The sequence below is a fragment of the Lampris incognitus genome, chromosome 3 (genome assembly GCF_029633865.1).
Source record: "Lampris incognitus isolate fLamInc1 chromosome 3, fLamInc1.hap2, whole genome shotgun sequence".
In the NCBI taxonomy this organism is placed as follows: Eukaryota; Metazoa; Chordata; class Actinopteri; order Lampriformes; family Lampridae; genus Lampris; species Lampris incognitus.
In genome coordinates this window covers 85,636,975-85,658,304 of record NC_079213.1, presented here as the reverse complement: position 1 = coordinate 85,658,304, position 21,330 = coordinate 85,636,975, and the positions used below count along the sequence as shown (strand labels likewise).

At 44.0% G+C, this 21,330-nt stretch overlaps 1 protein-coding gene across 1 annotated transcript in view; it reads right to left on the bottom strand.

The window, feature by feature from the left end:
• The window catches only part of faf1 (Fas (TNFRSF6) associated factor 1), a 181,689-nt gene that overhangs the window by 110,553 nt on the left and 49,806 nt on the right, over positions 1 to 21,330 (bottom strand). Inside the window, exon 3 of the mRNA XM_056276960.1 lies at positions 10,507 to 10,553. Within this exon, the coding sequence (XP_056132935.1) occupies positions 10,507 to 10,553 (47 nt within the window). The remainder of the gene's footprint in view (positions 1 to 10,506; positions 10,554 to 21,330) is intronic.

Sequence of the window (21,330 nt, the reverse complement as noted above, 5' to 3'; positions counted from 1 at the left end):
TTGCATAGACCCTCCAGTGGACTCCGGTCTGGAGCCCGGCCAGCCACAGCCAGCAGCAGAGAGGAAGATGGAAGGAAGAAAACCTCAAATCCTGTGGCCCAAGTCCAGCCAGAAGATTGAGTGGGAGACCATCAACTCTGACCTTGTCCTCTTACTAGAAGGTCAAAAGGGAACAGTTGAAAGAAAACTGGAGAACATGGGAGCCATCATTTACAGCTATGGCGTAGAGAGATTTGGAGTGAAGGAGAAGATACCCAGTAGGCAGAAAGACCCTTCAACCCAGCCCAAATCCAGGAGACAGCGGGAAATTGACAGGTTGGTGAAGGAGAGAAGACAACTGAGGAAGCAGTGGAGGAAGGCCACAGAGGGAGAAAGGGTTGGGCTTGACGCACTGCAGGCTGAAATAAAGCAGCGTTTGACAAAGCTGCGAAGAGCAGAGCACCTCAGACGACAGCATAAGAGGAAAGAACGGGCTAGGACTCGTTTCTACAGCAACCCTTACAGCTTTGTCAAGAGCCTTTTTGACAGCAAGAAAAATGGGAGCCTTAGAGTCCCCATACGAGATCTGGAAGAGCACCTAAAGAAGACCTACTCTGATGGCCGGAGACATGAGCCAGTCACCATCCCGGATGACATGCCACCAATTCACCCACCTGACCACCATATGGACACAAGACCCCCCACATGGAGCGAGGTGGAGAGGACGGTAAAGCAGGCAAGATTGATGTCAGCTCCTGGGCCCAATGGTATTCAGTATAGACTCTATAAGAACACTCCTGGAGTCCTGAAATACCTCTGGAAGCTGATGAAAGTGGCATGGCAGAAAAGAGTCATACCGAGGGCATGGCGAAGAGCAGGAGGCATTCTGATCCCCAAGGAAAAGAACTCTTCCTGCATCAGCCAGTTTCGCCAGATCAGCCTTCTTAATGTAGAGGGAAAGATATTTTTTAGTGTGATTGCCCAAAGGCTCTCCACATTCCTGCAAAGAAACAACTTTGTTGATACATCAGTGCAGAAAGCCGGGATCCATGGCTTCTCAGTATGTCTGGAGCATGCTAATATCATCTGGCACTAGGGATGCCCCCCGAAACTCGGTTCTAAACGGGAACTGGTTCTAAATTAGTAAAAACCGGAGCATTTTTAAGATCCGACGTTTTCGGTTCTGCTATCGGTAGTCGGTAGGTACTCGAGAAATCATGGAGTGAGATTTATATTGTGGCAATTTTGTTTTTCGAGGAATTTTAACGTCGCGAACATAATCTTGTTCGCCGTTTTCTCCATCTCTCTGTCTCTCTCTCTTACTGCGCGAGGGGCGGGGCTGTGCTCTGCTCAAGTACTCATCATGGCGGAGAGAACTAAACGTTCAAAAGTTTGGGTATATTTTTCAAAAGTCGATGACAACAACGCTCGTTGCCACAAGTGCAACAAATCATTTGCCAGTAAGGGTGGCAATACAAGCGATCTGTCGAAACATCTTTTGTCAAAACATGCAACATCTGGAAATGGACATTATGGCGGGCTGCACTATTTCCCCTCTGGCATTCACCATGGCAATGGAGCTCGTCATCCGTGCATCTCGATGGGTGGTGGGAGGCAAAAGGTCCAGGAATGGCCTGCGTCTTCCACCAATCCGGGCGTACATGGATGACTTGACCACCATAGCAACAACAAAACCATGCACCAGGCGCCTGCTGCAGAAACTCCAGGAGAACATCAAGTGGGCACGAATGGAGTTTAAACCAAGTAAATCTCGCTGCATCTCCATTGTCAAAGGCCAACTAGCAGATGAACGGTTCTGCATTAGTGATCAACCAATCCCCACAGTCCGGGAGAAGCCCATCAAGAGCCTCGGACGGTGGTACAATGCAGACCTCAAAGACACCCAGCAACTGGAGCAACTTCGCCAGGATACAATCAGTGGCCTCAGGCAAATCAACAACACTGCACTGCCCGGGAAGTTGAAGCTTTGGTGCTTTCAGTTTGGGCTACTACCCCGACTCATGTGGCCAATAACCATGTACGAAGTCTCACTATCTCATGCCAATCGCTTGGAGAGGCTAGTGAACTCGCAGGTGAGGAAGTGGCTTGGACTGCCAAGGTGCCTCAGCAGTGTTGGACTCTACGGCAATGGAGCCCTCGCACTGCCAATTTCCAGCCTGGTTGAGGAATTCAAATGTGCCAAAGTGAGGCTGGACATGTCCCTCACAGAATCCCGAGACCCAGTAGTGAGAGGAGTTGCTCCAACCCTAGCAACAGGGAAGAAATGGACCCTGGCTGCAGCTGTACTGGAGGCAAAATCTGCCCTCCGCCACCGAGACGTAGTAGGCCATGTTCAACAAGGCAGAGGCAGCCTTGGCCTGGGAATAAAAACACCTACCTGGCAAAAGGCGACTACTACCGAACGGCGAACTATGGTGGTTGAGGAGGTCCGCCAACAGGAAGAAGCAGCCAGATGTGCTAAAGCCGTAGCACAAGCCAAACAGGGTCGCTGGATGAGGTGGGAGGGTGTTGAAAAGAGGAAACTCACATGGAGTGAGCTCTGGAGCATGGAATCAAACAGGCTGAGTTTCATCATCAAGGCCACATATGATGTCCTGCCCTCTCCCATAAATCTAAATCTCTGGTTTGGAGAGAATCCATCTTGCTCCCTGTGTACGGCCCCAGCAACCCTCAAGCATATCTTGGTTGGCTGCAAGACCAGCCTTACCCAAGGCAGATACACCTGGCAACACAATCAGGTGCTCAGGTGCTTGGCAGCTGAACTCGATTGCAAGAGGGTTTCCATCAACCCAACCCTTCAACAACCAGGAAGGGCCGCGGCGGTTTCCAGCTTTCATTCGAGAGGGGGATAAACTGAAAGCCAACCCTTCACTTCCCAACTTAGGCTCACTAAACTCAGCCAGGGATTGGGAAATGCGAGTGGACTTAGGCCAGAAGCTCATCTTCCTGACAGAGATCGCAACAACCACCTTGCGACCAGACCTCGTCCTCTGGTCCAATTCTAACCAGCTCGCTTACATCATTGAGCTCACAGTCCCCTGGGAGGATGCAGTCGATGAAGCGTACGAGCGTAAGAAGCTGCGGTACGCCAACCTAGCAGCCGAAGCAGAGGACAGAGGCTGGAAGGTGAAGGTGCGCCCTGTGGAGGTGGGTTGTAGGGGCTTCGTTGCCAGCTCCACAGCAAAACTCCTGAGGGAACTAGGAGTGAGGGGGCAGGCCCACAGGAGAGTGACCAAAGAGCTAGCCAACACTGCTGAGAGGACTAGCCACTGGATCTGGCTCAAAAGGAGAGACGCCATCTGGGCTGCCAGGGTGAACAGCTAACCACAGGTCACGCACCCAGGACCGTTCAATCTGTGGTGGGCCTGCCTCAGCGGAGGGTGTCTTGTGATAAAAGGCCGAAACACCCTGTGATGCTGAGGTACACAACTGATGATGTGTCCTGGTGGTGGCAATGTCACCTTGGCAGACATCTCCAGTTTGATCTCCACTGAATCTGTTGCAGTGCAAACACTAGGGATTTTAACAACCAGCCCTTTTTTGAATCTACCAAAAGCTGTATCTGTAGCATCTGCCAAAGCAAAGTACCCAGCACCTAATAAGATAACATACAATAAAGGACAGTCAAAACCCACACATCAGAGGCAGGCATTAGTCAAGCAACCCAAAAGTTGCCCAAGTTGTGGAAAAGACCCCCAACGCAAGTGGAGCAAAGGAAAGTGCCCAGCAAAAGGCTCAGTATGTTCGTACCGTAAAAAAACAAATCACTGGGTGGCTGTGTGGCGCAAACGTGCAGTAAATTCAGTGAGTGTTGAACGAAGTCAGGATTCATTAGATGAGGAAATTCTGCACATAAATATGAGACAGACCGATAGTCCTGCAGATGACAAATGGAAAGTAAACTTGGAAGTTCTGTCTCAGGAAGTGCAGTTCAGGACTGACACAAGTTCAATGAACGTTTATTTTTGTTTAAGAGGGGAGATAAAACATATTGTTTGCATTACGTAGCTGCACTCTGTTCTGTCCCTACACAGCACCTGTACCTCTGTACACATTGCACAATAAACAAGATGGCTCCCAACTGAGACGTGTGTCCTGTGTTAAGTACATTACACCACCAGCTCTCCTGGACTGTAGGGATAAATGACTGGCAAGAGCTATCTGGCAAAATCAAGGAACACGAATCATCTTGTGCCCATCTAGCGGCACGTGTGGGATTTGACACATGGAAAAATGAACGTACAGTGGACAGTGTACTAGACAGTGAATACAAACATTAAGTTCGTTTTTGGACCAAAGTGTTAAGAAGAATTACAGATGTCACTCTGGCATTAGCTTCATGTAACACCTTTTAGGAGGGTCATGAGAAAGTGGGTGAGCACAAGAATGGGAACTTCTTGTCTATAATACTGTAACGTACATGGATAAGTAGACACGTTGGCCGCTGGCTGATGGGTCTGACCCTTTAGTTGAGCGGTCAGCGATGTCTCCCGCAGTGCGGGCGATAAGGGTTCGCGTCCCGGCCGCAGCAGTTCCTGTGGTTGCCCCCCGAATTCGCTACAATACAAACCCCAATTCCAATGATGTTGGGACATTGTGTAAAACGTGAATAAAAACAGAATACAATGATTTGCAAATCCTTTTCGACCTATATTCAATTGAATACACTACAAAGACGATATTTAATGTTCAAATGGATAAACTTTTATTGTTTTTTGCAAACATTCACTCATTTTGAATTTGATGCCTGCAACATGTTCCAAAGAAGCTGGGACAGGCGCAACAAAAGACTGGGAAAGTTGAGGAACGCTCAAAAAACACCTGTTTGCAACATTCCACAGGTGAACAGGTTAATTGGAAACAGGTGAGTGTCATGATAGGGTATAAAAGGAGCATCCCCGAAAGGCTCAGTCATTCACAAGCAAGGATGGGGCGAGGTTCACAACTTTCGGAACAACTGCGTGAGCAAATAGTCCCAACAGTTTAAGAACAACGTTTCTCAACGTACAATTGCAAGGAATTTAGGGATTTCATCATCTACAGTCCATAATATCATCAAAAGATTCAGAGAATCCGGAGAAATCTCTGCACGTAAGCGGCAAGGCCGAAAACCAACATTGAATGCCCGTGACCTTCGATCCCTCAGGCGGCACTGCATTAAAAACCGACATCATTCTGTAAAGGATATTACCATGTGGGCTCTGGAACACTTCGGAAAACCATCGTCAGTTAACACAGTTCGTCACTACATCTACAAGTGCAAGTGAAAACTCTACCATGCAAAGCGAAAGCCATATATCAACAACACCCAGAAACACCGCCAGCTTCTCTGGGCCCAAGCTCATCTGAGATGGACTGACGCAAAGTGGAAAAGTGTGCTGTGGTCTGACGAGTTCACATTTCAAATTGTTTTTGGAAATCATGGACATCGTGTCCTCCGGGCTAAAGAGGAAAAGGACCATCCAGATTGTTATCAGCGCAAAGTTCAAAAGCCAGCATCTGTGATGGTACGGGGGTGTGTTAGTGCCCATGGCATGGGTAACTTGCACATCTGTGAAGGCACCACTAATGCTGAAAGGTACTTACAGGTTTTAGAGCAACATATGCTGCCATCCAAGCGACGTCTTTTTCAGGGACGTCCCTGCTTATTTCAGCAAGACAATGCCAAGCCACATTCTGCGCGTGTTACAATAGCGTGGCTTTGTAGTAAAAGAGTGCGGGTACTAGACTGGCCTGCCTGCATTCCAGACCTGTCTCCTATTGAAAATGCGTGGCGCATTATGAAGCGCAAAATACAACAACGGAGACCCCGGACTGTTGAGCAACTGAAGTCGTACATCAAGCAAGAATGGGAAAGAATTCCACCTACAAAGCTTCAACAATCAGTGTCCTCAGTCCCAAACACGTATTGAGTGTTGTTAAAAGGAAAGGTGATGTAACACAGTGGTAAACATGCCCCTGTCCCAGCTTTTTTGGAACGTGTTGCAGACATCAAATTCAAAATGAGTGAATATTTGCAAAAAAAACAATAAGGTTTATCAGTTTGAACATTAAATATCTTGTCTTTGTAGTGTATTCAATTGAATATACATCGAAAAGAATTTGCAAATCAGTGTATTCTGTTTTTATTTACATTTTACACAATGTCCCAACTTCATTGGAATTGGGGTTTGTAGAATTGCTGGCTTGATATGATCCCATTTTGCAGGAGTTACTAGATAAAGGACGTAATGGGAATTATTTAAGCCCTTCAATTCAAAACAAATTAATTGCATTGTTATCACAGAAAGTACGCAACCAGGTTGTTTCTGACATAAAGGAAGTAAGGTTTTATTCAATGATAATGGACACTACTCAGGATTTAAGTAAAATCAATCAACTCAGACAAGTCTTCAGATATGTCACAATTCGCAAAGACGACAATGATAACGCCACCACAGTTGAAATTAATAAGAGTTTTCTAGGATTTCAGAGTATCTCAGATCAATCTGCAGAAGGGCTCGAAGAAAAAAATCCTTGAACTGATCGAGGGTAAGGGACTGTCACTTAAAAAGTGCAGAGGGCAAGAATATGACAGAGCCAGTGTTATGAGTGGCATTTATTGCATTTGAATGGACTTTTGTTAACTGTTTGTGCTTTTTTGTTTTGTTCTCTGTTTTTTTATGTTTTTAGTGGTATCGTTTGGATAGACTTTTTTATCTTTTCTGATGCACTGCTGTTGGCTGGGAGAAACGGAATTTTTTTTTTTTTTATGTACACAGGTACATAACGGAAATGACAATAAATTAAATCTTGAATCTATTCTGGTGTGCAGAAAAAAACATCCTCAATAAAGAACCACATGCTGTTTATATACATTGTGCTGCACGTAATTTGAATTTAGTGTTGAATGATGCTTGCCAAATGATTGCAGAAATCAGAGTACTATGACACTTTGGGTTTTTTTTTTTTTTTTTTTTTTGGCCAGAGCATCAAAAGATGGGACATGTTGGAAAACCACCTTATTTCTAAACCAACATTGAAAAGACTTTGTCCAATGCGGTGGACGTGTGGGCACGATTCTACTCATGTTCTTCAATTTCGCTATGCTGACGTTTTACAGACACTGACCAAAATCAGTCTTCAATTAAAAAAAACAAAACCAGATGAACGAGCAGAGGCCACTGGACTTCTGGAATCTGGAATCTGAACACACCAAAAGCATAGCACGGGGACTTGCAGCTTCTTGGGGTATTAACTGTCATTTTACTTACGCACAAAATGACACTTTGATGAGCTCTGTCAGGATCACCGCCTCACAAGTCCAGAGGAACATTACACAAGTAGGCATCGTTAATGTGTGCATTGACACCGTTGTTTCCCTACTACGTCCAGTGAACTCATTGGGCAAACAATGATGCGTTGCACACATCCGCAGAGACACTAGCCCTACTCTACAAGGATGACATTTCATCAGATTTTCCATCACATTTCCAAATGCTCTGAGGTCATGTAGATCAGTGACTGTGTCATTGATGATGTTTATTGAGCCACTGCAGTCACCGTACTGAGGAACACTCAGTTATACAGGTTACCGGGTGACGGCCCGCGAAGCAATAGTGCTGGATGCCAGCTACACGTATGTCGTCTTATTGCATCCTCGTCGTGTTGGTTAATAAACCAGGTTGTGAGTACTAACCCTGCGTCATTCATGAGAACACGAAACAGGTCAGAAATAAAAACCATTCAAATGGGTTCAACTAAAGATCTGACCGAGCTCCTGTTCCTGAGACATGCATCTATTCTGCCTAGTGTCACAGACGTGGCTAATGCTCTCAAGCTTTTTTTTTTTTTTTAACAATTCCTGTTACTGTGGCAAGTGCTGAGAGACATTTTTAAAAACTGAAAATCATCAAAAACTATCTGAGAAGCAATATGTCCCAGGCGATTCTCAGCATCAAAGGCCAGTGCGCTTGCCAGATGGATTTGACAAATATTGTCAAGGAATTTGCACAGAGGAATGCAAGGAAGAAAAGACAAATAAAACATTTGATTCTATTTGGGATATTTATTAATCATGGAATCAAATTAACACAAGGTAAGCTTTGGCCTAGCCTTAAGCCTATTTGTGTGTCTGTTTTCTGTGCTTGTTTATGAATGGATGGTCCATTAGATTGTGTGTTTGTTCTGTGCTGGCTACCAAAATATCTGCCTCGGCCTAGGTTGAGCAGCTAGTTTGTTTTTGCTCATTGCCATGGTATTGATTGTTTTTTGCTTGCTATTACAGAGTTGTATGTTGGTTAGTGTTATTCCAAGTTGAGTAATCAGAAAATGACATTAACTACTAACTTAGTTATCTTACTGAGCTTGCAATATCCACTGCATATTGACCATTTTACTGTAAGTCACGTAATGGTTGCGTGCATGCATGGATGTGTGTATGTGCGCATGCGCACTTGTAATATTTATTTTTAAGTACATTTTTCTGGTGTCACTATAACCGCACCTCCATTGCGAAAGGGCCTACACCCGCTCTGTGGGGGGGTTACGGGATTTTACGGGATGTCACTGTGTCCAGATGAACTGATTCAGCTTTCTGAGATTTTCTTACCTGGATTATTGAGCATGCATAAAGACATTATTCTGTATTATTGGATTAATGGGGAGCAAGAATAACTTACACCTTTAGGTGTGACCCCCCCCCCTTTCCTCCCCAATTGTACTTGGTCAATTATCCCACTCTTCTGAGCCGTACCGTCTGGAGTGCCCTACTTAGCGTGCTGCTACCGTGACCTGACCCCGGAGAAGTTGCTGAAGATGAATGAATGAATGAACACATTTTGAAACTTTTAATGGAAATTTCTTTTCTTTTTTTTTTCTTCGATCCCCCCCCCCCCTTTTCTCCCCGATTATATCCGGCCAATTACCCCACTCTTCCGAGCCATCCCTGTCGCTGCTTCACCCCCTCTGCCGATCCAGGCAGGGCTGAAGACTATCACATGCCTCCTCCGATACATGTGGAGTTGCCAGCCGCTTCTTTTCACCTGACAGTGAGGAGTTTTGCCAGAGGGACGTAACTCGTGGGAGGATCACACTATTCCCTCCAGTTCCCCCTCACCGACGAACAGGCACCCCAACTGACCAGAGGAGGTGCTAGTACAGCGACCAGGACATATGCCCACATCTGGCTTCCCACCCGCAGAGATGGCCAATTGTGTCTGTAGGGATGCCCGACCAAGCCAGAGGTAATACGAGGATTCGAACCGGGATCCCCGTGTTGGTAGGCAACAGAAGAGACCACTACACTAGCCGGACAACCAGGTGTGACCTTTTTTTGAACCTCCTCCAGGGTCTGTAGCTCAGAACTAATGGCGTTCACTGCTTCAGTTACTTTCTGCCACTCAACTTGTTTCATTTTGTTGATAATGTCAGAGCTTAGGCTTCAAAATAATGCACATTTTCTTCTGTCAGTTTGGTGAACCATTATTTCCAAGTTCACACTCGGTAAAATGGCGCATCTCCTTGAATTGCTTCTTAGATGCTTCTGCCATTTCTCCTCAAAACTAAACTAGATGCTGGCCCTTTATATGCAAACCAGGCAATTGAGAGTGTGTTGGAAGGCATTTATAGTAAATTGTAGGCATGGTCTGAAGGCTCATGCATGTCTGCACAATTTCAGGATGATTGAGATGCATGAGGAAAAAATATGTGGGAACAGACGTACGTGGGGTTTTATAAATCTGACGAAAAGACTGCATATGCATGTTTCCTGTTTTCCTGTGTACACAGATTTCTAAACCTACATATACAATTTTATACATTGGCCTCCGGTGTTGCAAATTCATATGAATTGATAAAGACGTGCTGCTTTGTTAAGGGAAATGCTGTGGATGGAGGAATAGTAAGAATAAAATTCATGATTATAATACCAGAGATGGGGGCAATAACATGAATGTGTCTGCATTTTTGTTTACCTCAATATGGTCGTCTGCCCAAATGTCAGTAAGGCACTTTACTTCAATGTCATTTCACGTCAGCCAACAATTCATTTTATAGGGGCAAGCCAAGCTCTAATATGAGAAACTGGTGTCTTACTTTGCGCAAGCTACTTCTAGTTACTTTGGTAAGACTAAAAAGCTAGAAACAATCTGTCATAATGCCATTTCCTGACTTTGGTTCAGGAAATTAGATGTTGATCAAAGGACAGACTGGTGAATAACCTGTCTCAACAACCAAACTACCTCACTTCCTGTTCTAATATGATAACAGCTAGCAGGGAGGCTCAGTGGTTGGAGAGATTGTGTCCAGAAGGTCACAATTTTAATATCAGCAACAGACAATGTGTGTGATTATCAACTATTATAAAATACTGTACCCCACGGTGCAACGCTCTGAATAAGACCATCAGCCAATGTAAAAAATTTAAATACATTTAGTTGTTCCAAAGACAGTATGCCATGTTACTTAAAACAGGGGTCAGCTCATTTTTGTCTGCAATTTCCAGTGGGTGTGGCAGCTTGGCCTTACCTTTGAAGGATCCCGTTCTCCTGTGGTATCACTCCATTGATGGCTGCCTGTAACAAGAATGAAAATTCAATAAAGTAATTTTGATGAAGGCGGTAGTGGAACAAACCTAAATTATGCAATGGTCACGTTGTATTTATGACTTTTTTTTGCTGCTGCAATAACCCAGTTTTCCTTTGGGAACCAATAAAATTAATCTAATTTCATCTCAGAAATCACATCATGAATATACAGCAGCAGTAAAAAAATTACACCAACAGACAGCACGTTAGGGGTCAGTTTTAAAGACATGGCCTCCTCTCGCAAGGAGTAAACACTCTGAGCAGTCTATATGGCAATAGTGCTGTAGAGCCTCAAATCATCGTCACCCATCCTATTGGCATGTGAAAGACTTCATTAACACAAGAGGACTCAATAAACATTTTATAATTTATTTTTTGACAGGCATATGAGATGAGGGTAGGAAGGAGAATGAGAACTGTCAGAAAGACTGCTTCATGTGAGGTTCAAAATGTCACAAAAACTGAGGACCCAAAATATCTCATCATAGAAGTTCCAGTTAAAATAAAGATATCCCCAGCAGCTAATGTTATTTATTTAAATGTTTATCAATTTATTTGTAATTATTGGTATGTTTTATATATTTGAAATATTCATTACACACTATAATTACTAGAAGTATTGCACCCAGCTTCAAGATTTCAAGATCAAAGAGTTTTATTTGTCATGTACACACAAGTACAAGTCCCGAGTGTAGTGAAATGAAAAAAGGTACGAGCTCTGAGATGTGCAAACAACAAAGCACAACAACTACACACACATTCCAATTTGCAATATACAATTTACAATTTACAATCAACAGTTAAGAACTCTCTGTACAAAGAAAACAGCACAATATATACAGTAAAAGCACCTAAAAATAGAATAACTATAATGTTGTTGCTTCATAACAACATTATAGTTGTTATGAAGGTGTTTCAAAACACAACCAACAGAAATGGCGGGCTTACACACAGACTGGCAGTTATGATAGAAATTATACCTCAATGGCAATATTAGAGTCTGTCTAAAACATAGTATGATATCTTGTCTGTAACAAACTGCCCTCAACATATACAGTGCATCCGGAAAGTATTCACACCCCTTCACTTTCCCCACATTTTGTTATGTTACAGCCTTATTCCAAAATGGATTAAATTCCTTTTTTTTCTCACCAATCACATACAATACCCCATAATGACAAAGCGAAAAAGGTTTTGTAGAGATTTTTGCAAATTTATTAAAAATAAAAAACTGAAATATTGCATGTATATAAGTATTCGCACCCTTTACTCAGTACTTGGTTGAGGCACCCTTGGCAGCGATTACAGCCTCAAGTCTTCTTGGGTATGAAGCTACAAGCTTGGCACACCTATATTTGGGGTATTTCTCCCATTCTTCTCTGCAGATCCTCTCAAGCTCTGTAAGGTTAGATGGGGAGCGTCGCTGCACAGCTATTTTCAGGTCTTTCCAGAGATGTTCAATGGGGTTCAAGTCTGGGCTCTGGCCGGGTCACTCAAGGACATTCACAGACTTGTCCCGAAGCCACTCCTTCGTTGTCTTGGCTGTGTGCTTAGGGTCATTGTCGTGTTGAAAGGTAAACCTTCGCCCCAGTCTGAGGTCCTGAGCGCTCTCATGGTCTGAGAGTCCTTTAGGTGCTTTCTGGCAAACTCCAAGCGGGCTGTCATGTGCCTTTTACTGAGCAGAGGCTTCCGTCTGGCCACTCTACCATAAAGGCCTGATTGGTGGAGTGCTGCAGAAGATGGTAGTCCTTCTGGACTTCTCCCGTCTCCACAGAGGAATGCTGGAGCTCTGTCAGAGTGACCATCGGGTTCTTGGTCACCTCCCTGACCAAGGCCCTTCTCCCCCGATTGCTCAGTTTGGCTGGGCAGCCAGCTCTAGGAAGAGTCCTGGTGGATCCAAACTTCTTCCATTTACGAATGGTGGAGACCACTGTGCTCTTCGGGACCTTCAAAGCTGTAGAAATTTTTTTGTACCCTTCCCCAGATATGTGCCTCGATACAATCCTGTCTCGGAGGTCCACAGACAATTCCTTTGACTTCATGGCTTGGTTTCTGCTCTGACATGCACTGTCAACAGTGGGACCTTAAATAGACAGGTGTGTGCCTTTCCAAATCATGTCCAATCAATTGAATTTACAACAGGTGGACTCCAATCAAGATGTAGAAACATCTCAAGGATGATCAGTGGAAACAGGATGAACCTGAGCTCAATTTTGAGTGTCATAGCAAAGGGTGTGAATACTTGTGTACATGCAATATTTCAGTTTTTTTATTTTTAATAAATTTGCAAAAATTTCTACAAAACCTTTTTCACTTTGTCATTATGGGGTATTGTGTGTATATTGATGAGAAAAAAAAAGAATTTAATCCATTTTGGAATAAGGCTGTAACATATCAAAATGTGGGGAACGTGAAGGGGTGTGAATACTTTCCGGATGCACTGTATATGTGGGTTGGGACAGAGAATTGGACAGAGGGAACAGCACCCATTTTCAAAACATTACATTGAGGATCACTCAGGATCTGTGTTGAGGACGTGCACCAGCCGTTCCAGAGACAAGAGACCAGGAAGGCACCGGACCCAGATGGCGTGTCACCCTCCTGTCTTAAAGTCTGTGCTGAACAGCTGGCCCCCATTTTGACACTGATCTTCAACAGATTCCTGGCGCTGTGTGAAGTCCCCTCCTGATTCAAGAGCTCCACTATCACCCGGTCCCCAAGAAACCTTATATCATAGGATTAAATGACTACAGGCCCATTGCCCTAACGTCTGTGATCATGAAATTCTTCGAGAGACTGGTGTCGGCCCACCTGGAAGAAATCACAGGCCCCGTGCTCGACCCCCTGCAGTTTGCCTACTGAGCAAACAGGTCAGTGGATGATGCAGTCAACATGGGATTGAACTACATCTTCCAACACCTCAACTCCTCAGGGGCATATGCAAGGGTCTTGTTTGTGTACTTCAGCTCAGCATTCAACACCACTGTCCCAGATATCCTCCACTCCAAACTCGGCCAGCTCACTGTACCAGCCCCCATCTGCCAGTGGATTAAAAACTTCCTGACAGACAGGAGTCATCTGGTGAAGCTGGGGAAAATCACATCCAGCACCCGGACAATCAGCACTGCACACTGCCCCCCCCCCGGGATGTGTGCTCTCCCCTCTACTCTTCTCCCTCTACACAAATGACTGCACTTCAGGTGACCCATTTGGTTAACTCCTGAAGTTTGCAGACGACATCACCATCATTGGCCTTATCTGAAATGGTAACGAGTCTGCATATAGACAGGAGGTTGATCAGCTGGCCTTCTAGTGCGGCCATAACAACCTGGAGCTGAACACGCTCAAAACAGTGGAGATGCCAGTGGACTTCAAGAGGAGCCCCCCCCCCCCCCAACACTGCTCCCCCTCACCATACTCAACAGCATGTTGTCTATGGTGAAAACCTACAGATTTTTGGGTTCCACAATCTCCCAGGACCTATGGTGGGCATCGCACATAAACACAATCATCAAAAAGGTCCAGCAGAGGATGTACTTTCTCCGCCAGCTCAAGAAATTCAACCTGCCTAAGAGGTTCACAAGGGAAGATGTAAAGAACAACAATTTGCCCTTCTTGGACTGTGATGTCCACATTGGGGAAGACAGGAGCCTCCACATTGGGGTTTACAGGAAACCTACACACACAGACCAATATCTACTTTTCAACTCACACCACCCTCTGGAACACAATCTGGGCGTCATCAGAACTCTGCAACACAGAGCTGATAATGTGCCCAGCAGCACTCAGGCCCAACGGAAAGAACACAAACACCTGAGGGAAGCTTTAAAAACCTGCGGCTATCCCAGTTGGACCTTTGTGAAAACTGCAACACGTTCCAGAAAGACCAACCGGGTGAGCGATGAGGAGAAGAGGAACAGAAGGAATAACACACTCATCCCGTATGTTTCTGGGGTCCCCGAGAAACTCAGGAGAATTTTCAAAAAACACCGCAGCCCGGTATACTTCAAACCCAGCGACACACTCCGACAAAAACTGGTTCATCCCAAAGACCATGTACCACACACCCAGAAAAGCAATCTGGTGTATGCTGTACAATGTAACGAGGATTGCACTGACCTATACATAGGAGAAACCAAACAACCACTACACAAACGGATGGTCCAACACAGAAGGCCAAACTCCTCAGGACAAGACTCAGCAGTCTATCTACACCTAAAGGAGAAGACACACTCCTTCGAGGACAGCAACGTACACATTTTGGACAGGGAAGATAGATGGTTTGAAAGAGGGGTGAAGGAAGCCATCTATGCGAAACTGGAAAAACCATCCCTCAACAGAGGAGGAGGTCTGTGACACCACCTACAATGCCTACACCTCCCACTTACAATGCCGTCCTTTCATCTCTACCCAGCAGACTCAAAAGCTTAGCCTCCAAGAACAGTCGGTCACTAACGGCTCCAACGACTCATGACCACTGAATGGAGCACTAACGAAGTCGAAACTAACACCTCCAACGACTGTCGTTGCTAAACATCGGAACACAAAAGAGCCATTGACATCAATAGCTCTGATAACGACTCCAAAGAGGCTAAATATCTGAGTTTCATCACCAGCCAGTCAGACTAGCTTGGTCTAGTCAGAAAAGCACGAACTGATGAAGCCTATTGGATGAGAGGCAAAACGTCTTCATGGATATATAACCAAGTGCAGTTGCACTTGATTCAATTCCTTTGGACTGCCTAAGAAACTGCTGATTCAGTTCTACACTGCAATAATCCAGTCTGTCCTCTGCACATCCATCAATGTCTGGGTTGGTTCGGCCACCAAACAGGACAGGGACAGACTACAACAGACAGTTAAGTCTGCAAAGAAAATCAATGGTGCCAATCTCCCCTCCATTCAGGACTTCTACACCTCCAGACTCAGGAAATAGGCAGGCAACATCACTGCAGACCCAACACCCTGGTCACAACCCGCTCCAACTCCTCCCCTCTGGTAGGCACTACAGAGCTGTACCCCAAAACAACCAGATATAAAACAGTTTCTTTCTGCAGGCTGTCATTCAAATGAATGCTTACCAATGTCAATAAAGCCAACCATTTTGTACATATTGTACTGTACATTGTACATATACTGGTATACTCTGTCATGTCCATCTACCTCAGGCATGCATGTCAGTAACCTGCTAACATCTATATTTCAGCATCTCTTGATATATTCTCTGCACGATTCCAATTTATCACCTATTTCACCTTTATATAGTCAATCCTTGTGTAAAAATCTGAAGATGATGTGTTGCAGTGTTGTTATACTATGTTAAATACACTGAGAGAGCCATGAAACCAGAGTCAAATTCCATGTTTGTGCATACCTACATGGCCAATAAACATGATTCTGATTCTGAGGATAGTACGCATCCAATCAGAATCTAAATCAGATGCCATTTCTATTTGCCAACTGATTTTTCATATACCAGAAATCAAATTTGCACTTCTATTTAAAGTATGGAGTGATGAATTACGGTAAATTAAAACTAAATAAGCATAAGTTAAATATAATATCGGTGGCTCTACATACAGTGGTAGTAAATTACCAAGGGAATTTACACCAAATTATGTTTCCCACTATAATAAAACATTGAAATAAAAAAATATATACCTATGTAGTTTCACTGTCACAAAAAGTGCCATGGCACCATCATGTCAATCACTCCTGGGGAAAGCCCTGGCAAACACGTAAGAGACAACCTTTTCTGTCCACTGGGGCATGGACTGCCAAATCACAAAATTTATTCATCTGCCACTTTGAACTAGCTGTATATTTCAGTAGAAAGGGAATTTAAATTGACAAAAGTCACTGGATGGTTAACTTGACCCATTAGCCAGGAATAAAATAGAAGATGGTCTCAATCCTGCATTGCAATGAACTCCTTAAATCCCAAGTGTCCAGTAGGAAACTGTAGGAGTGTAGAGATTCCAAATATTTTCCAATTTGATGATTTGAATTTCGATTTTGAGGACACACCCGGTTTTATTCCATACACTCCACTCTAAATCCTGGAATTATAGCGAAAAGTGGCATTTTTTTTCTAAAAAAAAACAAAAAAAACAACTTTGTAACAGAAGCTAATACCTTACATAATAAATGTCTCAAACAAAAGCATACATTTCCTACCACAAAAAACGGCTGCAAATCTGTGGCAGTTGACTTTTTTTTTTTCTAAATTTATTTCTATTTTTCCCCATACCCCACCCTATTAACCGAATGGCATATGGCCGGAACTCTTGTCGAATAACTCCCCTGGCTCATGTTTCCACAGGAAGGAGATAGGCGTAACACCAGCTTCCTTCAAACTCGTGTCGGCTGCTCTCGCTATTTTACACACTGAAGCCTCGCATGGATTGCATCACCTTCAAGCCGCGAAGGAGGCGTAGGGAGAATGCTTTCAGTTGCTTGGCTGCAGGCGCCCGGGTGGGCCAGAGGGGTCGCTGGAGAACGACGAATCCCCGAACACTACACCGATCTACCCCTCGGGTAAGGGTGGCCTAATGAATGCCTAACCCTGGCCGTCATCGGTTACGGCGAATCTAGGATACGAACCTCCCAGCCACGTGACGAGCGGATTGCAAGAACGGCGGTTTATTCCGCTCGGCCACCAGAGCGGCGGCAGTTGACATTTTGATGGCATGGTGTCATCTAAGGCTGGACCCGAATATTCGGCTTTCCCTGCTAGGCTATAAATAAAGGTGAACTACAAAAATGCGGCACATTCTTCTAGTATATTTACACTTTTTAACTGCACTGTTAAAATGTGTAAATATATACTGTGTCAGCTTGGGCACATGACATTGAAAGCATTCTAACCTACGGTCTCATTTCCCGGTTCAGTAACTGCAAAGTGACTGAACAACACCAGCTGAACAGTATAATGAAGACAGCTAGCAAGATCATTTGTGCCCCTCTCCCCTTCCCGTTGGAGATTTACCATCAAATCCGGCGTCTTTCCAAAAGAGAGGTAAAGGCTAATATGTCTGACTGTGAAGAATTAATTTGGGAAGAATCAATTGAGACCCCAAATACTGCTATAGAGGGGCCCATCTTTATATTGAGTCCAAGAACCTTTATCAAGATCATAAAATAATCACTCTAGAATTTGTAGTCTGGGACAAAAGAAAAAAGGATGGCTCAGGTTACAAGAGGAAGCGTGACATGTCACATTGGTCTACAATATTTTGATGTATTTCAGATAGTCCAGTTTTTGAAAGGTCAACTCGGTGTAATACCTTGAATTGTTTAAGTTCCCGCCTTGCACAAAGTGTACTTGAACATATTCTGTACACAGCTTCATCCCACCACTGATCTATACAATCTACCTTCAGCCTCTGCTTCCAAGCAATTCTAGTTTTGGCAACAGAATGACCATCAAAAGCCTTGAGCTGTTCATATATCTTAGATATGAGTGATTTCTGATGGGATTTTAGGGGCAGAAGGTCATCCCATGGCTGGTTACTGGGGAGGGAAGGGTAGCATGGAAAAAGAGAGGAGGCACAATGTCTAACCTGGAGAAAAAAATTGGGATGCAGGCAAATTAAAATCTGAGAAGCGAGAAAAAGTGTCATCTTTGTAGGTCTCTAAAAAGCTTAATGCCTCAACTCTGCCACATGTAAGTGGCATCAATGAGTGATGAGGGAAATACGTGATTCTTCACTGAAGGTATCAGGGTGGAGGTTGACGTCAACTTAAAACAACATCTGAACTGAATCCAAATACTAAGGGTAGACAGCACCACAGGGCTACTTGTAAAGCTGGTAGGGACGAGATGCGTAGTGCCATTGGGGAAAATGAGGAACATGATTGAACATCCAACCTACACCATAACGACCCCAGATATTGAAGCCAATAAGTCAATTTGTGAATATGTGCTGACCAATAGCTGAGCAGAAAATTGGATGAGGCACTGAATTTAAATGTTTGCGATAATGATATCCTCACCCAGGGTGCCTTCCCACCCCATGAGAAGGTGGGAACAATTTGGTCCACAGAATGTTTGGTAAAAAAAAAAATTTTTTTTAAATGTTTGGTCAAAAACAAAGGGATACATTGAAACAAAAATAGAAATCTAGGCAAGACATTAATTTTAACAGCATTAATTCGACCTATCAATGATAGAGGCAAAGAGTTCTACCTCTGGAAGTCTACCTTAACCTGAGTGACCAAGAGAGAAATAAGCAGAATAGAGAGAAGGAAAAGTACGGGTCACATTGATCCCCAGATATTTAAAACCCTGGTGAGCTTCCTGATGAAAGGAACATCAGATTAAAGTAACAAAGCATATGAATTTATACAATATTATTCCTTCTTCAGAAGATTCACTTTATAACCTGAGAAGGAGCCAAATCTCTACAGCATGGACAAGACTGATGAAATGCTACTCAGTGGATCTGCAATTGACAGGTTCAATGGTCAAGATGATAAGTAAAGGGGAAAGAGGGAAAGCCCTTCCTAGTACCACAAGACAATGTGAAATAACTAGTTTGAGTGTCAATTGGGTTGAACGCTGGCCTAATGGGAGGTGTAAAGAAGTCGAATCTGGGATATAAATCGTTTCCCAAATACAAGCTTATGAAGTACTGCAAAAAGAATAATTCCATTCAACCCAATTGAATAATTTCCCTGCATCAAGCGAAATAACTTCAGGGGTTAGAGCAGCGGTCGGGAACCTATGGCTCGCGAGCCATATATGGCTCTTCCGGTGACGGCATATGGCTCCCAGACAATTTTGAGTTGAAAAAAAAATCAGTTTGGAACTGATTTTAAAATACTTGTGATATTTCTTAATAATACTGTGTCATTTTAAAGTAAACAGAAATTAGTTTTGAAGATAAATTTCACGGGTCACCCGTGGGTCGGGTCGGGAACCAATGGCTCGGGAGCATGTCCGGGTCATTGTAAAGGTGAAGAAATCAATTTTATCAGATAGCCAGCTAGTTTATCCGCTTCAACCCTTGTAACGGAAAAGATGGCGAAAAGAAAAAAAGACGATGATTACCGTGCATTCCAGGCTGCGTGCACAGAGGAATTTGCATTTGTGGAGAGAGCAGGATCTGCGGTATGTCTAATATGCAATGATAAAATTGCATCGATGAAACGGTCAAATATAAAGCGGCACTTCGATACGCCATGCAGCACCAGAAGTCGCATTAAAAGTAAGACATATTTAATTTATTATACGTTAAAAATACTATATGGCTCTCAATGAAATATATTTAGAAATATTTGGCTTTTATGGCTCTCCCAGTCAAAAAGGTTCCTGACCCCTGGGTTAGAGTGTAGTGTTTGGAGAAAATCACATTCAAAAGTAAGTGAATGTTAAAAAATAGCTGACGCTCTTTGATGACACAGTTCTGTTCCTCCAATATAATAACTGGGAAAATATCTTAAAGACGGGTTGTTAAAGCTTTAGCCATAATTTTGACCTCCACATTCAACAAAGACAGAGGTCTATAAAAGGCACAAGATGTAGGATCCTTGCTCTTCTTCAAGAGAAAGGTTACTGATGTCCGGGTTAAGGTCAGGGGCAATGAACCACATTCTAGGGACTTGTACACTGAGATAAGAAGAGGAGCTAGTCAGAGGTGAACAGTCAGGGCCCTCTAAGCCCTCAGAAAGGACCAGAGGCAGACTGGGAATGAAAAATGGCCCTGGACTTTTTGGGTTCAATGGGCTGCTCTCTCTGCTCTCTGTTGCTAATGCCTTCAGGCTCACTAGGCTGAGATGACTGATGGGAAACGGCACCAAATGAATAATTTGACATTTTAAAAAAAATGGCAGCATCAGCCTCAAGGGACTTCATGCTCTTCTCTCTCTGCTTTTCAGCACCACCTTTACCTTTTTTTCTTTTTGTTTGTCCATCGTGCTCCACTTCACTATTTATCCAAATGTTGCCACTTAACAGAGACGGGAAAGGGGTGGGGCCCAGGAAACTTTAGAATGGACCGGACCAAAATTAATTGGCTAGGAAAGAGAGGCTGACAGATTTAATACCCAACCACAGTGGGCCGGCAGCCCACTCGCCTGGGTCAGTCAGACACACAATACTTGGTTCATTTTTATTTAAGTGGGGGCTGGGGATATTTATATTCTGCATTGCATCGACCCCAATTGACCTTTCACAAAGTCCCGCCCCCCTTATTTACTGTTGCTATGCCCTTCAAGTGTTTCAGAACCATCCAGGAAGTAGCCGGAAAACACCAAAACATGAAGGAAGAAATCAGTGCATTCCCAGAGAAAATAAGTGATGTATTTTGGAGTAATTCATCCTTAATATCATCCAGTGAAAGGCAGGAGGGGCTACAGTATGCGGTGGCGGGATACATTCAGAATATTAAAAGTAAAACGGACTTGCGTGGACTCCGGGCTGCCGGGTGCGACTGTAATTGAGCGCAAAGCTTACCGGTTGCAATCAAAGAATGAGAAACCCCATCAACTAATTCTGAAACACATTGTGGACCAATTGTGTTCTTGCACTGTAGGGTAAGTTACATATTTCAGCTATTATTGGTATATTTTTAATAACCCATTGTCAACATCACCATATTATAGTGTGGATTTTGGCCAAGGTTCCCCATAGCGTTTGTTTATCCAGGCTTTTTCGGGGGTACTGTATGGGCTCCTGGGGGTCGCAGGGCAGCCAGGGACATGCCCCGGGGCCGAGGGAACCGCCCCATGATTTTTTTTTAACCTTCGGACCAGAACTGGTATT